Here is a 27,811-nt window from a genome sequence, read left to right as displayed (position 1 = left end):
AGGTGGTGAGCAGTCTCCAGCACTGGATTTGGTTACCTGTTGAAATCAAATAAGATTCAACACCAGATACATAAAGCATTAATTTATTACAGAAGCACATCTGCGAGTAAATAAGGTTTAATGGCACAATAGGCTACTGTTTTTTCATAATTACAGAAACATAATATAAGACTGCATGTAATGTGAAAATAACCTGGCAATCCTTAGTTTTCATTCTAAATATTGTAATATTACAGTTTACTGGGCTACACACCCATCGTCTCCTAAGGCATTTTGTTAACCAACTAAGATTGCAAATTATAGGGAAAAGAAAAAATGAACTGCAACTAAACATTGTAACAAATTATATTATTTGGTCACAAGTATTAAATCTGATAGCATTCCGAACCATCGTTGTACTGTAACATTACATTGTAACTCTTTCCATGAGAAGTGATTGTATTTTTGTTCTACAAAACTCAGCTGTTTCATTAGGATAATGGGATGGTTGTATATATCCAGAACTCCAGCAGTTAGCAGAATTGAGTTCTTATGTGGTGTTAATATAATGTTTTGTCTTGGGCAAAGGTAGAGAAGATGATTTCCAACCCAAGGTTAAGAGTAAATAAAATGACTTTTTCATTTTATGACATTCAATACATATGATTATTACTACTAGTGTTCTTAAAAGATGTCTAGGTGATCTGATATTATAAACATGCTTTGTGTTTGAAATCGAATGAATCGTATCTTAAAATTGTAGGAATAAGGGAGGTCAATTTTATGTAACTATTTCTCCTTGTTAAGGAGGGAGATGAACCTAAATTTTATGTACTGATTCTATATCCCAGAGATTGTAATGGACTGCCATAGCCATGTATCCTGAAACAGCTTGTTTTATTAAAATCCTTCTGAGGAAGCTGTCAGTAACAGGCTGAGAAAGGGCCGGGCTTTGAATGTAGACATCTCTTTCAAGGAAATCTGTGCCATTATTCCTAGTATGAAATCCTCAGAAAACGTAAGCCATTGCTGAAAGTCTTTCATCTCATTTTAGTGTTTGAAATGCATTGCTTAAGCTTGTCTGTCCCATTGATGACCTGAAGCAGGTAGTACCATGCCTTTTAGCTTGTGTACAGTCCTATCCTACCACTACCAACAGATCATGCGTTCATAAGGTGCCCTAAAGCTTACATGTACTTTCAATTTTGTATAAAATGAGGTATTTTTTGCTAGTGCATATCTATGTAACAGTGCAAAACCATTTCAGACTTAATTTTCAAGGATTGCCTTTGTAATGAAACACACATTGTACATTTTCCCCCTTATTACCATAAAACATTGTTGCAAACTGACAACACTCTACTCTTGCAAGGTCATGATCAGCATAACCCTGCAATTAACATTAATAAAGAGGAAATGGGCTACAATATGTGAAACCTTTTATAACATATGAACAAAACCAATACCCCAAGCAAAATATTTATAGGTAAACGGCAAACTACTGTACAGCACCTGAAAAGCTGTATTTGTCAAAACCTTTCGGTCAGTTCTCAATAGTTTTTGTCACTCACAAGATCTTTATCCTTCCTTGATCATACAAGACATAAGCCTTCCTAGTAAACATGCTATATTGGAATGTCCTTTTGAGTTGTTTTTCTGATTTAAGTGTTGAAAAGAGACATAAGTCATGCATTGCTATGCATAATTAGTGTTACCTTCATTTACTTGATAGGTACAGTAAATACACTGCTGTACAAAAGGCTTATTTGACACAATTGGGAATTTCAATGTGCTAGAAACATGAACAATTTACTCCAAGCTTCCACTAGTGTTTTCTGTTCTAACAAATGTATTAACATACCTTCATTTGGGTGGGAAGACGCCAAGTTTCTGTTTTAATTCTGATTAATCAGAAACTTCATATACCTGAATTCAAATACGGTAATCTCTAAATGCCACTATTAGGTGTGATAGTAGCTAACCCAGCTCGTTTGCCAACAGAAGTTAATGTTGAGCAACACCTCACAATGAGTCAATTACCAACTTTTAAAAATAAAACTAAAGGGCCACTCTTTGTCCTATGAAACGCAGGCCTAACGCCATTAAACCAAATGGATACATTTCCAGTATAAAATCAAACCAATTGGTTCTGTATAGTAGAGAAAAATGGAGTGAAATGAGTAAAACAACGCAAGCTGTCTTTTAAGACGTTTGCACAGCAGCAATTACACATTCTGAATCCACAATGTCTTGGCTGAAGTCCATGAAAAACCAATCTTGGCCATACCAAGCCCAACAATGAAATAAAGATTTGTGTCTGACTTTCTCCCTCCTCTTAGTTCAGAACAGCTAGTTCTAAAGTCACAACAGGGTCTTGAAATCAGTGTATCCACTTTGTTTACAATTAATTGATCACTAACACTTGATAACCACATTGTCAAAATGCTCTTATGGTGGGTGGAAGAAAACCACAAATTCATACTGTTAATGTACAGATGAAAGTTATCTCACTGTAGATCTGTACTTAAATGTCCCCTATGAAAAACCCAGATGTTTGTTTTCTAGAGCCTACATCCAGGTTCAGTTTTTGAATTCTGCAATACACTGTTGCAAACCACCAAGGCCCACAGCCAGGGGTGGTACAGCACTAAGATACTTTTACTTTTTGGCATTTACTTTAGAAAAGAGAAAGGATTCTGAAGTACACCAATAATTTTGCAGACGACGGTTAACAGTCTTAATTTTTTTTCACAGGGAACTATTAACACAACAATATGGTTTTCAAGTAATAGTGAAGACTTCCATCCTACCAAGAATAAAACATATCCATTTTCATTATTACTAAAATAGCATCTGGCATTATCCCCACCGTAATCATAGGATTTCTGAAACTGGAAGCCTTGATTTAGGTTTGTAATTTTCAATTGAAAGTACAATAAAACAGTCATTAAACTGTGGCGTTAACATTTCAGTATGATATACAAATGCAGACATGCATTTTATAATGAGCCAACATACAATATGCGCAGAAAACACAAAGGATTAATGAAAATCAACAATATGTAGGGATATACGTAGATCTGCAACTCGTTCTCTACAGATTGCTGCTTAAGGACCCACAGAACATCTACGAAAGCTTATAAACATGGAGCAGTATCGAAAGACACGAGTGGATAATGTCCCTTTTTTTCAAAGGCCTGAGAGGTTGCTGTTTTTCTGCTGCTTCTGTTGAAATCTACAGATTGTCCTTTATGCAGATCCTTCGGTTTTTTCTTTAAAAAAGTTTCTTTTGTAAGGCTTATATTTTTTTTCATGTACAGAGTGAGTTAGGCCTCAAGGGATTTTACTACACCTTTCACAAAGTCTAAATAAATACAGCGCTCGGTAAGAAAAAGTAACAGAGACAAGGTCCCTTCAGCTAAAATGCTGCTGTGAATTCCCTTAGTCTGTCTGAGTGCAGGGTCAACACGTTAAAAACGTTCTCGTGTAAGTAAAGGCATTCAGTTGGAATGTATCGACCGAGAACCTTAGTTATTAGCTCAAGAAGCGGCAGTACCGTTAAATTTGTGGGAGACAACTCACTGTCTAGCTCAGTTGTTTCTGTAGGCAGAAAAGAAATGTGATTGTGAACACAGTCAAGGGGCACAATGGTGACTTGTGACCCAGACTACATTAAGCAGATGCGTCTTAGGACAAGGCCGGAGCCATTTTCGACGATTAAACTGGACGCAACCTGGAACCGAAGCTCTCAGGCTCGTCCGTCTGTGGAAAGTCAGCCTAAGATTGCAGCTCCCACCTGTCAGTCAGATTACTAGACGGGCATCTGCCAGCCTTTTGAATTCCCTTAAATCCCATTACTGCTTAAAAGCGCAGGTGCCAGTCGTGATTAGACAGACTACAGTTGGCATGGTACGTGCACTTGAAAAAAAGGTAGCTCTTGGAGTTGGGGCTGAAAGACTGTGCGGCTGTCTTCTGCATATTTCAGTAACAGTCATCAGCGATCCTCCTGCAACACTACTCGCTATGGATAAATCCAGTCACTACGGGTTACACTATATACAAAATTAACAAGAACCCTTCAATTTCTGCGATGGTTCTTTGTAATAAAAGATCAGATAAAAAACGTTTTCAATGTTACTCACTCTGCCATTGTACAAACAAGTCCTACCAACTCATCTGTTTGTCCTACTCACACTTCAGACAATCCCATCAGCCTCTTTGTCACCACGATGAAACGGCCTTGTTAAAAAACCAACAGAGCCACTTGCTGATACAACTACACACCACACACGTGCACACACATGGATACAAGCAGTCCCTAAACAGTAAGCAGTGGGAGCAAAGGGTGTGTACAAATAAGGCCAAACCAGGACAGGTACAGATTCAAACACGGGGGTTGATTTTGACGCCCAGATGGTCGTGCGAGAACAAGGAGCAGAAGTAGAGAAGTCTGCAAGGGCTTCATCCCTCCAGATCTCAGCATTGGCCATGCTGGGGCTTCATCCCTCCAGATCTCAGCGGTGGCCATGCTGGGGCTTCATCCCTCCAGATCTCAGCGGTGGCCATGCTGGGGCAGGAATGTTCTGTCCTCCTCCGGGAACTCAAGGAATAAGAGCTAGCGAGGCGCTGGTGGCCCTCTCGAACAGCCCTAAACTCATTCCGTGGACAGCACAGGCTTGGATCCTTAAGATAAACCTGAAAATATGATGAACTCTTGAAAAACAAAAACCGTAAGACACAGCGGCAGGGGAGCCGGGTTGTAGGAGCCACCAGAAGGGTACGAATTCTCCGGGGGAAGAGTGCCTGAAGTTCCCCTTTGTGTTGTTTTTCTTGCCTCATCCCTGCCCCGGTCTGCGCCACTGCCCGCAGCCCCCTCTGGCCCCTCGGACACAGCTGGCTTTGCTACAAGGAAAGACTCGGCCTCGGCTGAGGCAAAGTCGTCCGGTTCGGCGACCACGAACCGGGGAACAAAAAAACACAGCTTCCTAAATATATGTCCTATAATATAAAATAGCTTATCAACTGACTAAAACAAAACCCAAAAAAACATAAAGGTGATGGTTGTCTTCTAAGAAATGTCCATTGGTACTACAAGGTGCAGCTGTCCGTATTTTTTCTGTTTTTGTGGTTTTTGCTATAAAAGACATCGCCCCTACACCCTAGAGCCTCCATCACGTCTTCTGTGCGTGGTGCAACGTGGAATTGCGTCTGGCCGGCAGTATCGAAGAGGTCGCCGTTCTCCGTTCTCTTGGGTGCAAGGTCGGCATGGGCAGGGTGGGGGGGGGGGGGGTCGGGGACGGAGGGCGCGTGGGGACGTCAGGCACAGGCGGCGTGTGAACGGGTTTGTGTTCTTGCTCTGCGTGCTCGCTCTCCGGGGGCCCGTCCTCGCCCCCTACAACAGGACACACCTGTCCTTGTCCTTCGGCTCCTTCTTCTGCTTGCGCTCGCTGCTGCCGGACTGCCTCCCGGGGCTGGAGGCCGCCCCCGCTGCAGAAGCGGCGGCCCCCACGGCGCCCCCCGGTGGCTGCTGGTGTCCCTGCAGTTCGAAGACAAAAAAAAAAGGTTTACTCCCCCCAGCTCAGAGGAGCACCTCTCCCGTCCTGGAGGAAGCTTCTCTTTCCACCTGAGCACTTCACCACCTAATTGAAGTCATTGTTTAATTAGACAAGTTGGAATAAACTTAATTTGGACAATTTGAATGACTTTGTGTTTTTGAGAAGCTGGGGATTCAAAGAGCCCTATGAACCACGCTGGACAGCAGCACTTGAAGGCTGGAGTTGGGCTCCCCTACCCCAGCTAGGCCACACTCAGCTCATACATCACATGACAGGACGTTTCAACAGGGCTGAAGTCTAACAGCCAGCTAGCACGAAACAAAGAGAAGTGATTCTATTGTAAATAAACTTTCTAGGATACAGCGTACAGTGAAGCGCCATCACGTGGTGACTGCTGTTCCAGCCCCTGTCCCCCAGACCTTAGTGTGTGCCCATAGGCACCCCACTGCACTGAGCGGGCCTGTCGATCTGTGCTTCAGACAGTACGGCTCCCAGCGCTTACATTACACCCCACGCTCCTGCCCTGTTCTATCACAGCAGGGCCTTCCTTTCCATCTCCTCATTCCACAATCCGGCCTTCCTCCTTAAAGGGCAGCTGCAGCGCTAGTTTTACATTTTGGGGTGAACCTGCAATGACGTGCGCATTTCAAACCACAAGTACACGGTAACGTGTCGAACCTCTAATTTACATCACGAAAGAGACGGAGTTTCAATGTCTGCGTAGCAACATATTGCCATTATTGTCTGTGATTCAGAATGAGGCAACAAAACTTCCAGTGATGCCAAAGCAGCCCCATTACATTGTAGATATGCTTTAGACCAAGCAAATTTGCTACTATATTAATAGTAGTTATTTTCAAGAAACTGACACTTAGAATTTGATGTTTTTTTCTATAATTTTAAGTCCTGCAAAAAAAGAGCAACCTGCCAATCAACTTAAATACACTCATAATAATTAATGTTGTTAGGAGACCATGTTTCTCATTTGCTGACAGAGACTAGTGAGCAGGAAGGGTCGCTCTCATGTCACCATTTGCGCGATCTCTCGCTCTCGCCCGCGGCAGGACCAGCGGTTTCTCGTCTGCCCGCGACAACACGGTGGCCACACGGTAGTTTCACAAAGTTCCCGGTTTTACGCGTAATTCGAAATGTATCCATTTTTTTGGCGAACGCCTTCAGTGAATTTATTTTGTTATTGAGATTTAAGAGCCGAGCCGTCGGGACTGCAGTTCCCCTCCAAACTGCCACCAGCCCACCCCAGCCAGCTCACTCAACTCCCTCTGCACGCCTCTTTTCCAGCACACGAGACTCCAACGCAGCCTCGGCTCGTAAAACCCTGCCTTTCTCCATTTTCATACCCCCCCAGCTCTGTACAGGAAAACAACCCATCAGAACATTTCAAACGCAATTTTGTTTTCACCTTCTTGGGGAAACAGGCCCCCAGAACAAAAATACTCCTGCCCCCTCACCTGCCCCTGGGCGGCAGCGGCCTGCTCCTGCTCCTGGTAGAACTGCGAGGCCCGGCGATCCTCCTCCTCCTGGAGTTTCTTCGCCAGCTCCAGGTCGCTGATTCCCTCGGGGATCTGCTCCCAGTTGAGGTCCTGGCTCTGCTGCTCCTGCTGCAGCGACAGGGCCATCAGGTAGTCCTGTCCAAAAGGCAGGCAGACTGTCAGGCCGCTCTGTTTACTGCTCTGTTACCTGTTCTCCAGTGGCGGCCTTTATCAAGACGGTGAGAGGTCGGCACTAAATTAACAAGGGAAAGACAAAAACAGCTGCAGCAACAGAATTACGCGTTTTCTCGAGGCGTCTAGACACATGATCTCACATAGCCGGAATTAAACACTGAAATATCAAAAAAATATATACTGTTACTCAGAATGACACACTTTATTTTCAGAAAGAAACTATATTGTATTCAATCTGCTAAAACACCTCCTTGATGTATCTTTTCAATAGCTGCCATAATGAATCTACTCTCACGTCCGGGTGCCGTTTTCTTATCTAAAATCAGGCCCCTCCCAGTTACCATTTCATGGGAAGGAGAACAAGACAAGCTTGTTGCAATCCAGGACAATACTTTTTCTTCCTATTTATTTTCCACCCGACACACTAGCTAACCTATTATAACTTGCACTGAGAAGGCAGCACCACATCTGCAGTTCCCAAGCCTCTGCGTCACAGATGCGCTCAGAGGCCCTGTACCTGCTTACACGTGTTTTGGAAGAGTCCTGTGATAGAGCACTTTTGGGAGTATTTAACTAATGCAATAGTGGATGTCACTGTGCACGTAGTTATCATCAACCTTCAAGCACGCTATGCTGTTTGCTTACCTAACTGCAGCCAAAAATCTTTTTACAGAGCTGAGTCTCCACCATTACATTTTAGCAGTGAGCTGCATTTGTCGGCGCAGTCGGATGTCTTTTCTCGTCTTTGGAGTGAGCATCACACCCTTTTTCCCTTGCTGTTGTCTCTTGAGCTCCCTACGTTTATGCACAGCTTGTTTTTCTTGGTATGGGTTGCATTTCGCCGAGAAGTGAAAAAGAATTTAACTGCATGCAAGCCAGTCAGGGTGGACTGTGTGGTCCTTCTAACGTAACTGAAACACAGCACAGCTGTCGAAATGATGGAACAGGCAGTCTGTAAATATTATCCAATATTAAAAGGATAATCTGGGCAGAGACCGCTCTGAGATGATTTACTCCAACCTGCTGATAAGGCAGACTGCTTCTAATTCTAAAGGACGAGTGGCGTGCGGCGGAGAGATAATTCTTTGTAATGGGGGGAGCTTTTAGCCTTTATTATTTAAACATTGGCTGAGGCAGCCAGGCCTTCTGGAACAAAACAGGATGGGGAAATGGGTGCCGTTCCTTTTTCTTCTCCCCCATCCAATTGACCTTGACAAGCACCTTCATCAGGAATTCTCTTTCGGGGTAAATGGGGCCGAGGGGGGTTGGATCTTTCTGACGTACTGTAATGAAGTTCAGTGTGAAGACAGGTCACTCTGAGCTCTACTTAAGGTCACACGACACTTTGATCGCCCAGGGTGACACTGTGGGAGGGTCTGCGTCTCTCATGGAGCCTTAGAAGTCTGTAAGACACCATGAAGAAACTACGGTCTCAGTATCTTTTTAGAACTCAGAGCATCTCACCTTCCTTCCTCACCCACCTCATCTTCTCTTCTCGTGGTCAAGGGCACTGTGGCCCAGAAGAGATCATTATTCCTCACATTTATACAGTGCTTTTCATCCCAAAGGATCCCAACACACTACCTCCATCCACCTGGGTGACGCGCAGAAGTCACTGAGCTGCAACAGCCCCACTGCACAGCAGATCAGGCTTAGACATGAGAATCTATATCCTGAAATTAAGGGGAACATTAGAGAGGCCAGACTGTTCGGGACCAGAGCAGAATTTAGTCAGGACACCTGGGTTAATTCTCATACTCTTTTGCAAGCTGCCCTGGGATTTGTTTTTGACTTGGTCTGAACCTCTCTATATCTGAACAATAACACCTCCTACAGGAGAGTGTCACTGATCGCCTGGGACAATACTGGGATTTTGGTTTGGACATCCAGAGGGAAGAGCACCCTCTAATGGTCCATTAACATCACCTGCAGCTGCAACCTGGTTTTCTTAGCTGCCTCCCAGTCCAGTACTGACCCGGCCCAGCCTCACTCAGCTTCTGAGATCTGGCGAGATCGGCCTACAAGCCGGGGACACTGCTGTAAAGATCACAATATGGTAACATGGAGAAACCCCAAAATGAAGTGAGCACTTGGTAAGGTACCCAGACCAAGAACAGCATTATCTTTAAACAAGGCTGTTTTTTTTTCCTGGAGAAACAAGCCACACAGCCGGCGTGCAGGGAGGGCTCCCCCACCTGGTCTATTTGATCCTGCTGGCCTCTGTACACAGTCTCGGGGTCCGAGGGCGGCCGCAGGTGGAATTCGGAGTCGCAGAAGTTGCCGTCGCCATCGACGTTGTGTAAACTCTCCCACACCACCTTCTCCTCCGTGAGGAAGCCCTGGTCCGTGACCAGCAGGTACAGCTGCCCCTGTGCGCAGCAGACACAGCAAGAAGGTGAGCAGCAGCAAAAAAAAAAGACTTTTTTATTTTTCTATTTTCAATGCGAAAAACCTTCATCCCTGCATAGGACATAAAGAACGTTAAGAAAAGTCACAAACGAGAGGAGCCCAGTGGGTAGTTCTCATCCAGCCTTCTCTTGAGCGGAGCCAGGGCATCTGCTTCACACAGACAAGCTAGCCTCATCAGCCCTGGGTGCCCGCAGGGGACTTCACTGATGTGACATAACTACGCACAATCCCAGACGCCACACTGTCCTGAAAATTCAATCTCCCATCATCTGAAGGGGTGTCAAACAGCATCACAAAAGAAACCAAACGCTGAAACGGCATTTTTGCATTCATGCACTGCCGTTCTGAATGTTAAAAAGGTTTCAGTTGTCCAAGCAGATTAAATAAACCAGAGTGGACTAAGTACACAAGGTAAGCGAGCAGATAATCAAAAAAACAAGTGCTAGAACAGGTCCCTGGAAAGGGGCTGAATTGCATACACCTCTTAAACCAGCTCATCTCCACGACGGAACAAGCTGAAGAACCAGTGCTACACGACTGCTAAGCTACTGGGAAACTGCAGTCATTGCGCAGTGGCCCAGGATTCAAGGGGCAGATCCTCTCCGACGGCCTCCAGCTTGGTGTTGGTGAGCTCCCTCACACAGCTTGTTTCCCTAGGCACACACGAATCCAGCCAGGCCGTGTCGTGCAGAGAAGTGGGTCACAGGCCTCCCTCTGGACGCCAGCTCCACAAGCCCAGCTCAGCATGTGGGCTCAGGTCAGAGCCTTTCCTCATGTTCCAGCAAGATGGAAATTATATTCAGATTTGGAGCAGCCACATTAGAATCAGCTGTTGTTCTGATCTGTAGTGCTCAATTCACCTCTTAACTATTTTAACTGTCAAAGAGCCATTCGCTCTTTGAAGGAGTACACAGCAATGCACAAGTGGTTACATACTGTAGCTGAAGAGCCACAGTCCCACAACAGAATCATAACCTAAAATGTGGACGTTCACAGCAGCTAAATAATATTTCTTAACTGGAAGAGACCATTATATGTTAGTACCACAAGATACTTTATTTAGGGATTATTTTAGTTTGATCTTACTTTTTTTTTTAAAGTTACTAATTATTTTATCTTACAAACCACCTGAATTGGTAGCAGCTTGAAAAACATGATTTGTTAACTAACTGAAAGCTGTCTACATTAGATGAACAGCAGAGGTCAGCGAAGAGAACAAAAAGACACCTAGGGACCCCTTTCTTTTCCTCCCGATTAAATAAGAAAGTACTGCAGTTCCCTTTCCTGCACTAGGGGGGGGACTCCAGCCCTTGGATGACGTTTTGATGGGGTGCTGTGTTACCTTGTGTTTGGTCATGGTGCTGAAGTGGTTGTTCCTGAAGAAGACGCAGAGCTCTCCCTCCTGCACAGTAGAGGTCAGCTCACACAACCCGTGATAGGTCAGCTGAGTGGCCGTGCTGTTCAGGAACTGCTCAGCCACGAAGCCTGAGGGAACACAGAACAGGGAGTCACACGCAGCCTTGATGCAGGGCCCTACAGCCATGCTCCTCGCGCCCTGCTGTCGGATGTCTAGCTGCCATTCCCGTTCACGACTGAACGACTGGATCAAAGGGCTGCTTAATCAGTACTAAACCACGGGCTTTCCGGCTCCTTGCTCAGGAGCCACTAAGAGCTACTTCACAAACCCCACAGCTTTGAAACCCTCCAGAAAGAAGGCTGCTGTCCCCTTATGTACACGAGTACAGCAAAACAGCTTTACCACACGGTAAGCAATGCCACACGGAGGCAGTCTGGTCCTATGATAGTGGTGTGTTACCTTTTAAGCAGAGTGCAGCCCTCGGGGAACAGGGCCGGTTCAATGCAGTTTGTCACTGGTCTTATGCAGTCATCTAACTGGACCCCAGTTCATTTGAATTTGCTGTACTTTTGTGTCTGGTGGGACATTTCTCAACATTGAGTATGTCCTTAAAATTTGAGGCAATTGGACAAATATTCCACATTCACTGTCTTCAGAAAATTGAATATTCCTCTGAGCACAATCTACCCTATCCAGTGGTCCATGCAGAAGGAAGCACTGGGGGGCAGCTAGTACTTTCACTAGCCTGACTTTAGGCAGTCCAGATACTATGCAACAAGCCGTGCTATATTGAACGTTAAGCAAGGGGAAGATCAAGTTCACAGCTCTGGAGAACGTAAAAATGTTATCAGCCAACGTGCAGTCTGGCTGTTCTTCCAATTTTACAGGCATCAGAGAGAGGAGGAAAGAGCAAAAAGAAAACAAGAGGAAGGAGGAGAAAGAAGAGTGAAGTTTAAGCAGGCTTATCAACCGGCCTGTGTTTATTGTCTTAAGAAAGAGGAAACCCACCCACCTTCCCCTGCCAGCTCGCTGTTATCAGACTGTTTACAAGAGATTATCTTCTCCACCAGCTGGTTGTAACTGCAGTTCCCTACTGCTTTCACAATGTCGTCCATCTATGGAAGAAGAGAGCCTGGTCACCATTATCATCACACCCTGTTGTGCACACTGGGTCAGCGCCACTTCCCTGGCTCCTCCACACCAGCAGCGCAGCGATAAACTCCAAGAGACAACTCTGAGGATCTCTTATTTCTTCACATCCCCTGCCTCCACCACCAATTTGGAATGACTGTCAGACAACCCAACAAATCCCTTGTTCCAGCATGAAAGAGTGACGTTCACTAGCACACGCTTTCCTCTGACATGTGTACCGCTGGTGCCATCCACCATTTTTCACATGGCAAAGCCAAGCTGTGCCCACACCAGGACCTGGATTTAGGCCGCTCCCAGCGGGCAGTGACGCTCTGAGCAGCTCGGGCTTGCAGGTGAGATGGCGAGCTGGGTAGTGAGCTCACAAGCCCCAGCGGGCACCGCCAGCCGTGTGCTGCCTCTTTGGGGACCCTGATGACCAGCGACACTGCCTAGAGCCAGTGTTATTAGCTACATGAATTCTACAGCACCTTTAAAAGACGGGGCAAACGCTACGGAGGACAAGCTTCAGTAGGACTATGCTGGTGAATAATCCAACTGCTTTGTAGCCAAACTACTTCTTAAACCAGAAAGCTTGTGTTGTATAATAAGCTTTCTGGTTTAAAGACCTTGATTTTGCACTGAAGATATGCAAACACTTGGAATAATTTGTGTTTAGGACGAAATTATCCTATGGCTATCATATCATCATGGCTATCCTATGATGGAACTCAACGTTCTGCAGGTCTGGACCATATCCTTTCACCCTGTCCTTCCAGGGTAGTCTTTGACCACGCGACCCTGGGACAGGGCAGAGGCTGACCTGCGGGTCCAGCAGCCAGCCGTGGTACAGGGGGATGTCCAGCAGGTCGAACACGATGCACTCGGGCGTGTACTCGAACACCCGCACCCCCGTGAACCTCACGTTGACGTCCAGCCCCGTCTGCAGCTTGTGGAGGACAGCCATGGCGTCGCTCATGTTCTGGAGGAGGAGCAAAACAAACGACCTGACGACACCAAACTGTCAAGGCGAGTCAAACTCTGTAACAGGCTTTAAGACCAGATGACAAACCAGAGACTCAACTGAACGGCTTAATTCTCGCAATACATTTTAAAGATGCTTGGTGCACACACATCTACAGCAGGATCTCTTCTTTTCCTATGGAGATGTGATCCGTGCACGTGATCTCTGTCAAACACAGGAAGGATTCACCCCATGCCCTTCCCCAGACCTCTGTGGCAGCTCGGGTCGAGGGTGTGTCTGGGGTCACCTGGGCCAGATCTCCTCTCCTGCATTGTCCTTTGCTCAGAGCCAGTGCTGCAGCCTGCTCTTGCACAGCCACAAAAAAACACACAGACACAGCCAGAGCACCCTCCCTCCTCCCGGGATCAGCAGATGCTACTTAAAACATCTGGAGGCTGGCATGCAGACAGAGCCACCAGTTCCATTCAGGCACGTCTTAAATCAGCTGGTGTCACAGAGCAACTGCAGGAGGCAGCCAGCCAGGGAAATACCCTCTACAGTAGGGCTAGTGATGAGATCAGGGCCAGCCGGGCCTTGCGGGCTCAATTCCAACCGGGCTTTTGCGGATCAGGTCCAACCGGGTCTCAACAGGAATGTCACCTCCGGCTATTGAAATCCGTTTCCTCAGAGCTCTGAGAGTCTCTTCACACAACACCGGTAACCAGCCCGGCCTGACCCAAGAAGGCTCTATGCAGCTGTGCCCCGGATTTGCAAAGTCTTCTTCTCCTTGTGAACGGAGGCATTTGTGCTTTTGTGTTGGATTTTATGCACAGGGTTAATATCGCTCCGGAGCAAACGCAGCTGTTAAAGGGATCCTTCAACAGCCCTTTGTGCACCAGCAGCGTGCATGAAACCAGCAGCCGAATGCCCACAAGTGACAGGGTTAACTCACTCTCTGCAAGTCAGGATTTTCACTCAGAGGATGTAGACTCCGAGGCCCAAAATGACTAATGCCAGACACTCCTCGGTTTTGACTTCCACTTCAAAATCTGTTTCGCTATTCTTTGTAAACACTACACACCACCATATAAATCCATCTGAACATTTGGGTCTAAGAAGCCTCCAAAATTACATCTGGGATCCTTCCAGGAGAATAAAAAGACTTGTGGCCTTTTAAATCTCATCGCCACAATGACAGTGTACTGCAGCTCCAACCAACGAGAGTGTGTCTGGCTCCATCCCACCCGACTGCCTCAGTGCCTCGTCCCAGCGGCTCACTGCCCAGTCAGCGACGGAATACACACTGGAAAACCTAAATCCAGGACTGGCCGAGCCCTGTGGGATGTGTGGAGCACCAGTCCACACATCGGGCCGAGGGCAGAGTGGCGGAAAGCAAGTCTGCAGTCCGTACGGCCACTGTGCTTGGGCGGGAGATCGGCTCAGCAACGGTAGACCTGCACCCCCGCCCCCCGGCCATGATCTGGACCCATTCAACTAGCCTCGCTTCCGCGCTCCGGGTACGAGCACTTAAAATCCTCCGGGATACGGGCAGAGCCTCTACGTGGACTCCTTCAGCACCAACAGCGAAACACGAACCAGGGTGCACGCTTGGAAACTGCATGAAAGCGCATTTAACACCAAGAACACTGGTGGCACTTCTGTACGCAAAGGGTTGTGGGAGTACGGAACAAGCTACCAAGCTTGAAGTCAAAGCTGATATCCTGGTCTCTTCAAGAAACAATCCGATGGTGTGCTTGGATTAGGAACTAACTACCAAACTATCACAAGGGCTCGATGGGCGGAATGTCCTTCTCTTGTTTGTAACGATTCTTATTCCTCTCCCGCTCAATTCATGACAGAAAGGAACACAGCACTCTCAGTCAGCCACTTTCCCCACAGCTCCGTGTCCTTATCTAATTCTTAACCCCTTCTCCCCTCCTGACACAGAACCATTTTCAGGTTTCTCCCTTCTTAACTTGCCAACATTTATCTGTGCCGCTACGATCAAGCGCTCGAAGCATTTCCCCTTTAAACACCTCACTCATTACAGTAAACAGTACCCATGATCTTGGCTTCGAACCTTTAAAAACAAAGCAAGAAACAAAGCACACTGATAGCCAAACACGCATGTGAGGCTGCTGTTTGTGAAGATTCCTTTTTCAGGAGCTAAATATTTCACACATACTGTAATAGACTTCTGCGCGGCTGAGACGCCGGAGCCACTCTTCAGACACAAATGGATCTTTAGCGGACCACTTAGCCGAGTTCTCGTTATATATGCCTCCTCCTTTCACACGGAGGTCTGAGGATTGGCAGACTGCTGTCCTCAGAGCTGCAGACACACGGCTTGTGTCCCACGTCTCCAGCGCTAAAGAAGCTCGAATTTCACTGCTAGATGAAGCACTGAGCAAACAGAACTTGGCTGCTGTGCCTCACTGTTTCTGGAGCCTCCACCAGGCACTTCTGCTTTAGAATTACATTAAGATAGCAATCTGCCTAATGGCATACAATCTGCTTTCTAATTAGGCTCCTCAAACCAAGCAGCTGGACATAACCGAGGCTCAAATCAAAAACCATATTTGCTTTCCATTATTTGAACTATTAGTGCTGTGAAATGGGACTGGCTGGATTGGCCTACAATGTGCAGATTTTCATGAGCCAGTCTGAAAACGGAGAGATGGGAGTCAGTGTTTGAGAGGTGTAGAACAATGTTCTCCGAAGAAATGTCTTCGTGGTTTCAGTTTATTTCAGAACGTATTTATGATGCTGTAGGTTTTTATTCTGCACACTTCACGCAGAAAAGTGAGTGATTTAGTCATTATCTGCATGAGTGCATGAGTATATGTTGCAAGAGTATTCTGTGTGCCCCACTTAAACAGCTCAGACTGGATAACCTCTTCTTCCCAGGGCTGTATAAACGTGCAGCAGAAGCTTCTGCCAACGTTGGACCAAAAATTAAAATATTAAAAGCTCAGCATACATCCAGGTAGGTACGCTTTGTCACAAGCTGTAGGACACTATAAAAGAGCAGAACAGAGACGTTGTTGCAGCTGCATTTCAAATATAGTGAGTAATAATAATGAGATGAAGGCAATAGCAAAAGCCCTATGAGATCCTCTATCCTGCTTCCCCCCGACCCCCTCGGCCCTGCTCCCTCCCCATTCCTCCCCCCCCCACCCCCCAGCCTGCTCCATCTGTTGCCACTGGACTGAGGGGAACATCTGCTGATTCCCTTCCAGCAATCCCACACCATGACCTTCTCTGGCACCGCCACGCCCTGCATTACTGTAAAATTACACACTGGATACTCCACCACCTCACACTGCTAGACCACAGCGGTCAGCCTCAGAGACTCGACACGCCCACAGTTCGCCTTCGGAACAAAAAAAGAATCGGGGCAAAAAAACAACACAGAACACAACCATTCTTCTAAGCCCAGCCAGAAATAAAGTAATAAGCAGTATATGTATTCCTGAAAGCAGCTGTGCTTAAAGAAAACAGGAAATGTGTTTTTGTATATAAGATCAAGGAAAATTAATAATCTTGTCAAGTGTCTCATGAGACCAACATTTAAAATAGGCAAGCCTATTTAAGCCTTTTTCCACATAACCCTCCACTGTGACAAACTGAGTTTGCTCCTGGACAGATCTGGCTCAGTTGTCTTCAGTGCTTTTCCCCCCCCCCACTTTCATACTTTCTGTGTTTATTCCCTTAATCTCGACGGATACACATCCCAAAGTGATGCAGATAAGCAGGAAAATCAGTCATATTTCCCTAAGAAACCTCTCCGACGTTGTGCGTGTTGGGATAAACAAGTCTCAGGCAGGCAAGATTCTGCAGAGGCTTGTAAGCACTGCGTCCTACATTGGCAATGCTAAATCCAGACTCCCAGAAACAGATGGGGGCTTCAGCCTTCCTATGTATGTGTTCACAGCTGACTGTTATTCTGAGTGCTCGCTGTCTGCACCTAATGAAGCAAGCAAAGAGCCCCCTCACCAGATAAAGAACCTCGGCGGCCTGAAGACTCTCCGCCCGGCTTGACCGCCCCCTCTGTTCCCAGCAGGATTAACTGATTCTTCAAGGACGGGGACAGAAACGGGCGGAAATGTTTTCGCGTTCTTCACATCCTCACGCATGCACCGTCCTGGGGCACAACTGCACTCAGGGGAGAGTCCCACACATAGCTCAGGCTAGCCGAGGACGCTCTCCTCGGTTTCCCCTGAATAGCAGCGAGGCAAGGCGCAGGGATCTCCGAACAGTGAGGACATTGGCATCAGAAGACTCCCTCCGTATACGCATCAGGTAAATCCGAAAGCTAGGCCTAAAGAATGTGCCAGACATTCTAGTAAACCATGGGAAAACCTTCGGAATCACCAAAGTTTGTTACATTATGTCACTTTCAGGAACTGCTTCTTCCAATTCCGGGTCTCCGCGACTCCGGGAGCCGGAGCCTGCCCTAGGAAGCCCTGGGTGCAAGGCAGGATACACCCCGGACAGGACGCAGGGCAGACATATGCACACACGCACGCCAGGGCTAACACACAAACCCCGAGGGGAACATACAAACTCCACGCAGACAGCACCCCAGGTCCTGAACTGAACCCAGGGCCCCAGCACTGCGCCACAATACCAGGGAGTGTCCAGACGGTTGTTCGACTGCTCCTGCTTGAACAAATCTTTTCCCCAGTCAGTGACCGCTGTGATCTGGAGACACTAGGATCACAGAGCTCGGCCTGCCAGCGGAGTGAGCGAGCTTTACCGATTCAGCCACTCAGCAGCCTCGGGACTGTCTGGATTAATCATTCTCATTCTGGTTTTAAAACTACGTACTTAAATTATTCAAAGACAGGTTTGAGTACAAGAATACAAATAGTCTGACAGCAAATTTCAGCAGTGCACAGTGTTCTTTGAATCACGTAGGGAGATGGACCTCATGTTCAGTACATTATGGAGACTTTTCAATTGGTACCATAAAGCACGATTCAGTGTGTGTAATATCTTTACATACATATAGCACAGCTGCAGCAGACAAGAATACACACAAATGAAAAGGAGAATGGTTCCAGATGAAAGGATGCCATTCAGCCCATCCAACCTGTCTGATACAGTAGCTATCTTATTGACCTAAGGATCTTGTCCGGCCACCTCCTGAAAGAAGCCAAGTTATTGGCTTCATCAGCAGGGCTGGATACCTTGTTCCATACCTCCATAACCTTCTGCGTACAAGACGTGCATCCCGGTCTCCATTTGAAATGCCTGACTATTTTCATTTGAACAAAAAACAAGAAACTCCCTGTTATAAACAATGTGAAGACAAGACGTTGTTAGAGCCTTTACCTGCTCATAGTTGAGCCGCTGAGCTTCAGAAATCTCTTTCGGTTTAGCCTCAAGAATGTAGTCTCCTGTAGAATGAGAAATACACAGTAAGACTGACTGCAGGGAGGAGGCCTGACTGGGTGACGAGTATAAATTCTTTTCTATTGAGCCTCCAGTGGAGAGGGCGCTGTAATTTTCTTTGGAAAAATGCATGGGAAGTAACTTATCACTCTCATGTCAGCATCTGTGAAAAAATGTTTTGCTTGTTCTTAAGACTCCTGCCAAATCCGTCCCGATGTGAGAAAATCATGCGTTGCCACTTTTCCTGAAATGCCTTAACTGGTTTCAGATGTGAAGATCCTCTTCCTGTTGGGAAGAAAGTGCTAAGATGGGAAAGGGCAAATTCATATCACTTCTCCCATGGAGGTGACCTGTTCTCACACTCCTTACTGTGCTTCAGAGTGCAGAGTGGGATACGGGGGGGGGCGACCAACCCAGTGGCTCACCTCACTGCACCTGTTACCAGCCTACTTATCTAGTTACCCCAACAGCAGGACTTCTTATTTCATTCAGAACATTTTTAAATTGAATGGAAAGTTTTATTTTTACTAAATCAAATAATGTATCTGCCGTAGAGTGTAAAAACCTGTGAATCTCCAGCGCAGTTACCTTGGCATGCTCAAAGAAAGAGGCCTAGAGCTAGAACATGTTAACACGATGAAGAAACTGTATTTAAAAAGGAGAGGCCCTCTTGACAGCTGCCCAGAGATCATGTCCTTGTCAGCCTACACATCTGGGACTATTAAGGCAGTTTTTATCTGAAAGTGGCACTGTTTTTCACTTTGATTCATAGCACGTCAGCTACTGGAACGCTGTAACTGGAGGCTTGTGGATTAAACGTCCAATCTAGTCATAAATTTGATCACATTGATGTGCACGATTTCAGTATGAAAATAATAATTTCAGCTTTAAATCTGCCTGCAGTCCACCTCAGTTAAAAAGGATTGTTTGCAGCCAGGAAGCCAATTTGCTCCCTGGCTGTGTGCTGGACTGGGCCCCCCTGGTCTGCGTTTCCTGTCCAGCTGAACCTCTCAGGCCAGGAGAAATCCCATTTTCTACTGTCAAAGATATTTCTTCATGGAATGTGTCACAAAATATCTGTCCTTTAATTCAGTGGATTGAAAGTACAACCATCTATATGACCTGAGGCACTTCTTATTGGAGTTTTGTTTTGGTAAGGAAACACTGAACTCCTACGAACTCTAGCTGTTCTACCATAATTCCCTTTTACTAGAGGGCTAAGGAGATCAACACGCATACAGTACTGAGATAAACCCATCGCTTGTATGCTTATAGAGATCCACTGTGCGTGCACTTCCCTCCTAACAATGGGGAAAACAATGTGAGGATGCCAGTTTGCAGATGAAGATGTTAATCTATCAACAACAGCGGCATTAGAGCAGAGATGTGTTCAGCCGCAGGCCACACTACTCCAGTGCACCAGGTATTACCGCATATTTATATTCTGGGTAGAAATATTTTGAAGACTTTTATGCCAGAAATATGTTCTCTACACATATAACAATAAACCACGGGATTGATTGAGTTCAATCACATCTGTTATTTCATTATCACTCATCTACGATGAGCAGATGGACGTGCTCCTTCTCTCACCATGGAAAGTGATGTCGGTACTTCAGTCAGCGATGCTCTTCCTGTGCACTGAGACAGGGAAATACCTGGCTTTCTGGAATCGGCAGAGAAGCTACACCTGGAGACTGAATCAAGGAGCGCCCTATGGCCTACAAGCGTACTGTCCGAATCAGAGAACACCTGTACCACAGCAGGCGGCACGGCGAACTCCAGCCCCGGGATCGACCTCAGAGAGATCCGAGGAATACAGCTAGCTGGCTCCGGAATCTCAAGCAGGCACTGCCCAGGAACCTCATATGGAATTCTGTGCTCTGGACAGCGGGAGCTCTGCAGTTACAAGGCCGGCCAGCGGGAGGGGAAAATCCTCAGCGAATAAGCACCTGTACGCCATTTTTCAGCTCATCGTCCGATCTGGAGAGAGCAGGAATCTGCCTGGCATGGAACTCAGCCCTGGATGAGCTCTGAGCAATCCTAGTCTCGGGTGAAACACCCCACCTTGCTGCCAGGTGCCATTTGTGCCCTCTTCTGCTGGTACACAATGAAGTTATATTCGTATTTAATTGAAACAGCTGTGGAGAGCTCTGTGCTGATTTCACAATGTAGGGGCCAGATTGCTACACTGCAGCGCAGTTTGAGCTATTATAAATAGGAAATATCATTAGAAATGACTGGCTATTGTACTGCCACATTTTTTGCTGGGGGAGGGAGGGAGGGGGGGTGAGAGGTTGGTTTTGTAATTCTGTGGCCTATCATCATTCCAGCCAACTTATATCCGCGCTTCTCATTATGCGCACAAATAAAATATGGCACAGGTTACCGAAAGGATGGGTAAAGAGATTATAGAATCACTGGCACCACCTTTTAAAGGCAGAACAAGTTCTAGCCTAAATATTTTCAGTGTTTTGATTATGGATCTTGCTGAGAACATAGTAGGTATTCAGGCATTTTGTATGTTTTTCAGTTACTATACCAGTTTTCACCTCCCTCTGTTGCTAGACTGCCTGTTTTCTTCATCAGTTTCCATCCAATTTGTACAAAAATACTCGCTTTTGCTCTGGTCCATGGCAATTCTTTTTCTGACCCACAATGCATCACGTCAGAGAGGTTCTGTCGGTTCACCAGACCTTGTTCAAAATTGTCAACTGTACAGGCTTGTGTGAGAAAGGACTGCCCTCCCAGCAGATAATTTAGCATCCCTCTCAATCGGTTTTTGCTGTTTTCATGGTCAGTCGCTCTTTTGATGAAACAGTCACTTCACAGCAGCCGACGATGATACTGTCTTTGTGAAGAGAAACAAAGCCTCATTTAGGAAATCGATTGGCTTCGGTGCAGCCTGAGTCCAACTGCAAAGCAGACTGATTCACTCCAAGTTTTACAAGCTGTTGTATCTTAAATATTAGGCCAACATGTGATGCTGTGTATTTAAAGCAGTTTTTAGCATTCTAAATCCTAAATATCGCACAGACAGAAGCCTAGAGCAAAAATGACATTACAAAACACTGTTTTCTGCTGTGTCAGTATCACTTCCAACAGAGCTCGTAATTGTCCTGCCAGGAGGCTTGCTTGTTTCCCTGGAGCTGGTACAGGACCCAGGCGGGCGAGAGGGGGAGACCGCAGAGGGCTCCAGGCTCAGGTTACAGCACCGACGCCCATCATAAACTGGGCGACAGCAGTCTCGCTCAGCAGCCACGGCCTGCCGGGGGACTTCCCTGAGATTTGCACTGGTGCAACTGAGCTAGAGCGACAGCTCCAAAACAGTTCCAGCCTCCCTCTGCTCCAGAAGATCTGGAAGAGAAAACAACGACCTTCCCGTCGCCCTGACGGCACTGGCTGAACGGTTCTCCACATTTGCTTTCCTTTGAGCCTGACATGCTAGCTGTCAAAGCCTCTCACGCAACCATCTGACACCAGTCTGTTCCAAGGTCTTTATCACATACACAGTGGGTTTCCAAATCATATCGGCAAGAACAGGACTCGTTCGTACAGGCCTGAGCAAAGCTGTTATGCTGGAACAATTCTCCAGCAGATATCAGGGTCTGCTGCTCTGTCTCTCTTCTGTCACCAAAGCAGCCAGTCCTTGTACAGCTTGTGGCCTTGCATTACTGACCCAAATACAAGAAGCAGACAGGCAAGCTCACAGAGGACTCTGAACATCAACCTTTTGTTCTTCTGGGTGTCCAGTGCAGCTCTGTTTAATTTGTGGCATAAATAAAGGGGACTACAGTTTTTGTGTCTCTGTGAAAATTAATTTCCTCATTCGCTGAGCCTTCAAGCTGCCCTTTCTGCCTCCTCCACCACAGATTCAAAATCAACGGGGAAGAAAAAGAGTGTCAGCCGACGTCTTCATTTCAGCATATGCCAACGATGAGAGTCACCGTTTGCCTCCCCAGTTTCTCTTCCCAATTACCTGAACATCTAAGAAACCAGACAATCGAGGAAACGAGAATAATAAGTGTAATGCAAGACGTCCTCTCAGTTGAGAGTGGGCCAAGGACCCTAGACCGGTAAGAGCCAAACAGATAAATAAGATAAGTGATGGGGATTTCCCAAACCACTAACAGAACACCGTGTGTTTTCAACCCTTGGGACCAGATCGATTACAAAGCTCCCACAGTCAGTAACGACAAACTCAATAGAGTTTCTGTGGATCACAAACGCAGAGTCTTATTTTCCCGTAAGCCTTTCTGGCCTGTTTTTCCTTCTTCCTGTGGCTGGCGGTGTTTGCCAATGGCTATAGGATAAAACGATTAAATCTATTCCTTCTCAGCCGATGCCACTGTGGAATTTAGGACAGAGAAGCTTTGGTTCTACACGGAAATTGTATCCGTTTAAAAATAACCTCCGGAAGGAAAGGAACAACCCTAACTCCAATAGGAGTTAAAGAGGAGGCTTTTCAACCGATTTCTCCTTATTTCGGGCTAATTAGAAGCAACTAGATAGCAAGGCACATAATTACCACAGTTCGACTTGTAATTAGGTTCAGCTAGTGGACTCTGCCAGCCCAGAACTGCTCTTACACGGGCTGGCTGACAAGAGTGCTGCGCATGTGGACAAGCACCTTGTGCCCTGGAAGATCTCTCTGGGCAGAGACCCGGACACTAACACAGGACATGCCATCTCTCTTGGCAAGCCGTAGAACCAGGGGACCCCTGAGGAGGAGCTTAGGAGTGTTGCGTCCCTACTCAACGAGCTGGGTCACAACCTTGCCCAGGACAGGGAAAACGAACGCCGATGGAGTGCATGGGGTGCAGACATGACATCCGTGACATGAATTTCCGAGGACATCGACACAACAGGCTGATCCCATATGACAGTACTCAAAACTGCTGTTCCAGATGGATATTTTAATATTTGCAGGATGCCAAATAGTATCTTTTAAATGTGCAGCAAAAAATAAAACCCAAGGAACTAACTAGAAAAAGGAAAAATGACATAGCCCTAAAAAAAGGAAAGCAAGTTAAGCTGCACTCATCGTTCACAAAAGTTAATAGTCCTGCACTCTCCTCTGGTAAAATATGGTCAACAATCGCTGCCTCACCTTATTCTTCATTCTGAGATAAAGTACAATATCCATCTTATCTTATTTAAACTTGTGCAGAATCTTAAATCCATCCATATATTTTCTAACTGCAGGCGAGTCAAAGCCTATCCTCAAAAGCAACAGGCGCAAGGCAGGATACACCCTGGATGGGACGCCAGTCCATCACAGCGCAGACACAGACGCACACCAGGGCCAGTTTTCCCAGGAGCCAAATAACCTGGAAACTGGAACACCCAGAGGAAACTCATGCGAAATGGGGGGAGAACATACAAACTCCTAGCTGATAGCACCCCCAGGTCTGAAATTAACCCCAGAGCCCCAGATCTGCGAGGAAGCAATGCTAACCACTGCACCACAGCGCAGTCATCTTAAAGCCTACTTTCACACTTGAATTTTGACATGCAAATGAAGACAAGTAATATTCATCTGTGCTCTGCTTACCTAGATACTCCATTAGCTGTTCAGCTGTAATAATTTCCATCATTGGTGGCATCTTTACCTACAAGAAAACCAAAGGCTATATTTAAGGAAAATATTAAAAGCAATAGTTTATACCAAAACATGCCAATTTTTAAAAATGAGGAATACAATAAACCACAAATAATTCAAATATTTTCTCTTACAATAATATCTATAACTCAAACTACAAATCGACAACAGGAGTGCTTTACAGGGCTGATATTTGCAATCATTCCTATTTATCAAGACATTAATTGTATAAATTGGCAGCTCCAAGCAATGTGGTCTTTTTCAAAACTGACTTAGTGTATCTGCATAAGATTCAGTGTAAAATAAATTTGCTTCTAGGTCTTTCGGTGCTTTTTATATACAGGCTCAAAAGCTCATGTAGCGATTTACACAGGACTTGATTGCCAACACATACACAAAGCTGATACCAAGAAAGTGCCTCATTGTCTGTGACGGTCCATTTATTAATAAAATTTCAGACATTTTTTAACTGAACTGTTAAGTTACCTATTTGAACTGGAATCTTTACTAACAAAGACAACTGGGAAACTGGACAAAGCGAGGTCTATAATTAAGCAATGTTTCCCATTGCTTTTCCTGTTAATCTATCAATTTAGATTCTGTCCCAAACATGTTGTGTTCGTTTTCACAGCAAATGTGTCACTTTTAATGAATCTTTAGCACTGCACTGAATTCAGTGGCAGACAGAAACCAGACTGTAGTGTGAAACAAATTATCTATAGCCAGCGAACCCTCAAAGACAGTAATTAAATACTACCTTTCGAATGTAAATTAAGGGAGAGACTCAGCTGCAGATGTAGTTGCTGGCTTTGATGCAGCAACACTTATTAGTGAAAAAGAATCCAAGAAACTGAAGTAGAATGATAGGCGTTGCCAAGGGCACAGAGCTAAAAGAGGTGGCTTTGCTAAAGCACAGCAGAAATGTAAGCAATGATCTGTACCAAAAACAGGGAAAAATCATAAAACTAAAAGGTATGAACCACAAAGATGAATGTATTCTGGTTTGGTTACAGTGTTTAATGCTGCTTGAAAGGTAGTAACATGCATGAATATTCACTGCAGCCAAGATCTGTCTTACAGTTGTTGTTGTTGTAAGAGCAAGATCTTCTCACGACAAGCTGCAAGTGGACAGGGGGGCTTTTGGACTTGTGTTGTCTCTTGAATTTAGTTGCTTTCTGCTTTTAAAAAGAGATGCCAGGGAAACTTCTTTGGGCTGCTGGGCTAGACAAAAGCTGATCCCTCTTCCTCATATCTCTGATTTCACAGTGCCTACAGCTCCTTATTCCATGATTTAATGAAAAATTTGGAGGATGCATCATGGACACAGGCAGTACCATAGCCGGGAAAACTGCCAGCATGACCTTTTATCCCCCATCTTTCTTCAATAAAGAACGTAAAACATTCCAGCTCCATTTGGCCAAGTGTATACCTTTGTGGCCACACAGCAGCTCTTCCTTAATATCAGTGGACAAGTCCAGTACATTTCACTACTTCTTATGTTCTGAAGGCCTTTCATTGAAAAACATTTCCACATTGGACCTTCTGCTAGTGAGCGTCACATTTTTATTGAGAAAAAGAGGATTTGATAAAACCGGGGACCCATGCAGTACCCGGAACTGACTGAAATAACTCAACAAAAACCTGAGGCCTCAGACAGCCAAAGAAGAGTCTGAAGACCTGGACAGGAGCCTCTGTAAATCAGTAACAGGGAGGCTACAGAACTGCTTCAGCACACACTATTTTGTATTGGAAAATTGAGTAGTATTATATCAGATTGGTTTCCAAATACACATCGCTATCTTATTTCAAAGACGGTTACAATCTGACCTTAAACTGCAAAGCAGCTCAGGTTCAATACAGCAGCAAATTGCAAGAGACACTGTGCTTATAACGGGTTCTCTGCCCGGCGCAGACATTTAAAGTTCCCTCCAGATTCATTCACGCCTCCCATGAAATAGGAACAAAAAACACCCTAGAACTGAATACATCCTGAATTGGATTATATGTCCTGTTTAAAAACGTCTACAAAACGTTACAGTGTAATCAGAATAGCATCGCAAAGCACTAATTCATGTCTACCCTACATGATTAGCAGAGTTCCAGAAAACTGCACGGTCACTGCAAAACTGGGAGACCTCCAAACATCAGGGGTTGCCTTCCTCTGTGTAACCGAGTCTTATATTAATCAAGTATTAGCTAAGGCGTGTCTACAAAGCAAAGAAAGCTGTCTTAAAAAAAAAACAGAAAATAGCTCAGCTTTACCCTGTGGAGTAGGAGTAGGCAGAGCCGGTTATAACACTCCCTTAATTAGCATTGTATATTAACACGTTAGCCACTCTTACGAAGACCCACCTACAATATTTGTCTAGTGAAAGAGTACTAGGTGTATGACTGTACATAAATAAAACGCACACATTGAGAGATGAAAGTCAACAGATTTACAAAATAATAACATACTTCAAACAAGCGTCTGAAAAACTTTGTGCATCACGGTCGACTTAGACCAGCTCACTTTTTTTTTCAGGACTTATCAGAAAGGAAATGACACTTCCTGAACGGGGTCAGCTCCCGACTTCCCCTCCCTCCCAGTTTGGTAACCCACGCTACAGAAAAAAAATGTTGATGGTATTTTTCCGAGAGTGTGGAAAAAAAAAACTTTAAAAACATCAGGATCTTATGCTCCTTCTCCCCACAACGAAAGCAAAAATCTAGTGAAACAACTCTGCTAGTATTATTATTACTATTGTTGTTGTGCTTTATTATTCATGATGTCTATTTACCTTCCACGCCAGTAAAAGGACATTCATTATCGCAAGCAAGGGGCACGGCCCGTTTTCGTTCTGAGTGATAATCGGGGTGTTTTCGTCCTTCCACTTGGTCCACTTGATGTGGTATATGGACTGGCCGGCGGTGCGATCCTTACTGAACGCGGCTAGCTTAGCATCTCCTGCCCCGTACTCGTCGCTCTGTAGCGCAATAGCCAGCACCCTGTCCTCGGCCCCCTCGCTGTTGAGGTCTGAGCTGGGACAGGAGTTGAGATTGGAGAAGGACTCTAGGGAATCTATGCTCTGCGTTTCACCTGGGGGGCTGGGCTCACTCCCACTCGGCTCCTCGGCCAAATTTTCACTGGATACCAACCGTGCTTTGATCAAACTCGCTTTGTCCGGACAAAGCTTTGTCGGGGGCGACATCTTCGACCGCTCCGGCGACGCTCCGTGCCCGGCAGCCTTTTGATCGCTTGTCATTTCCGAAGCCGGCTTTTCGTGCTCGGAAGGAGGGCCACCCGTCTTATTTACCAACTTTGTAGTGCCACCATCACCGTCACGGTCGGGATCCGCCGGCAGAGCCTGTCCCAGCCCATTGCTCAGCTGCTCGCCAGAATCCGCGTTATCCAACCCAGTGTTAGACTGGATCGCAGTGTTTCGAACCGGGACAGATTCGCAATTTTCAAAACCACCTTCTGATTTCCGATTACCCGAGGAAGCTCTGGGTGTGCTTGTCGTAGCAGTGGTGCTGCTGTCACTACTAGCCAAAGTACTAGGGGCAGAAGCTACACCAGTATCCTTGCAGCCCTCGGCTGCGCTTTTAAGACCATCGACCGCTTTGCTGTCGGTCATTTCTCCCGTTTTGCTTGAGCAAGGAACACCTCCTCCGATTTCCCGATGCAGGTCTGCATTTGTTTCCATTCCGACTCCCGTTAACGAATCAGTCTTTATCAGAGTTGCAGCTCCAGGT

At 45.9% G+C, this 27,811-nt stretch overlaps 1 protein-coding gene across 1 annotated transcript; it reads right to left on the bottom strand.

Moving 5' to 3' along the window:
* Positions 1-71: 71 nt before the first annotated feature.
* Positions 72-27,811, bottom strand: mindy2 (MINDY lysine 48 deubiquitinase 2). Its single transcript, XM_088920471.1, has 9 exons — positions 26,857-27,811; positions 24,029-24,086; positions 18,415-18,479; positions 12,937-13,095; positions 11,998-12,100; positions 10,971-11,113; positions 9,415-9,588; positions 7,004-7,180; positions 72-5,515 (listed from the first exon to the last, which is right to left on the bottom strand). The coding sequence occupies exons 1-9, from the start codon at positions 27,760-27,762 to the stop codon at positions 5,372-5,374; spliced, it is 1,929 nt and encodes a 642-aa protein (XP_088776597.1). The 5' UTR covers positions 27,763-27,811; the 3' UTR covers positions 72-5,371.

Source organism: Atractosteus spatula, chromosome 7, assembly GCF_055471065.1.
Source record: "Atractosteus spatula isolate fAtrSpa1 chromosome 7, fAtrSpa1.hap1, whole genome shotgun sequence".
Lineage (NCBI taxonomy): Eukaryota > Metazoa > Chordata > Actinopteri > Semionotiformes > Lepisosteidae > Atractosteus > Atractosteus spatula.
The sequence above is the reverse complement of the archived record's forward strand: the minus strand, read 5'-3'. Positions and strand labels throughout refer to the sequence as shown.

What these genes read in the sequence shown, in the direction of transcription:
- mindy2 (XM_088920471.1), bottom strand. Translation starts at nt 27,762, where the DNA reads ATGGAAACAAATGCAGACCTGCATCGGGAAATCGGAGGAGGTGTTCCT. An exon ending in CAGCGAGCTGGCAGGGGAAG is followed by an intron (nt 11,114 to 11,997) that starts GTGGGTGGGTTT and finishes GTGTTCCCTCAG; the next exon opens with GCTTCGTGGCTGAGCAGTTC. An exon ending in GCACCATGACCAAACACAAG is followed by an intron (nt 9,589 to 10,970) that starts GTAACACAGCAC and finishes TGCTGCGCACAG; the next exon opens with GGGCAGCTGTACCTGCTGGT.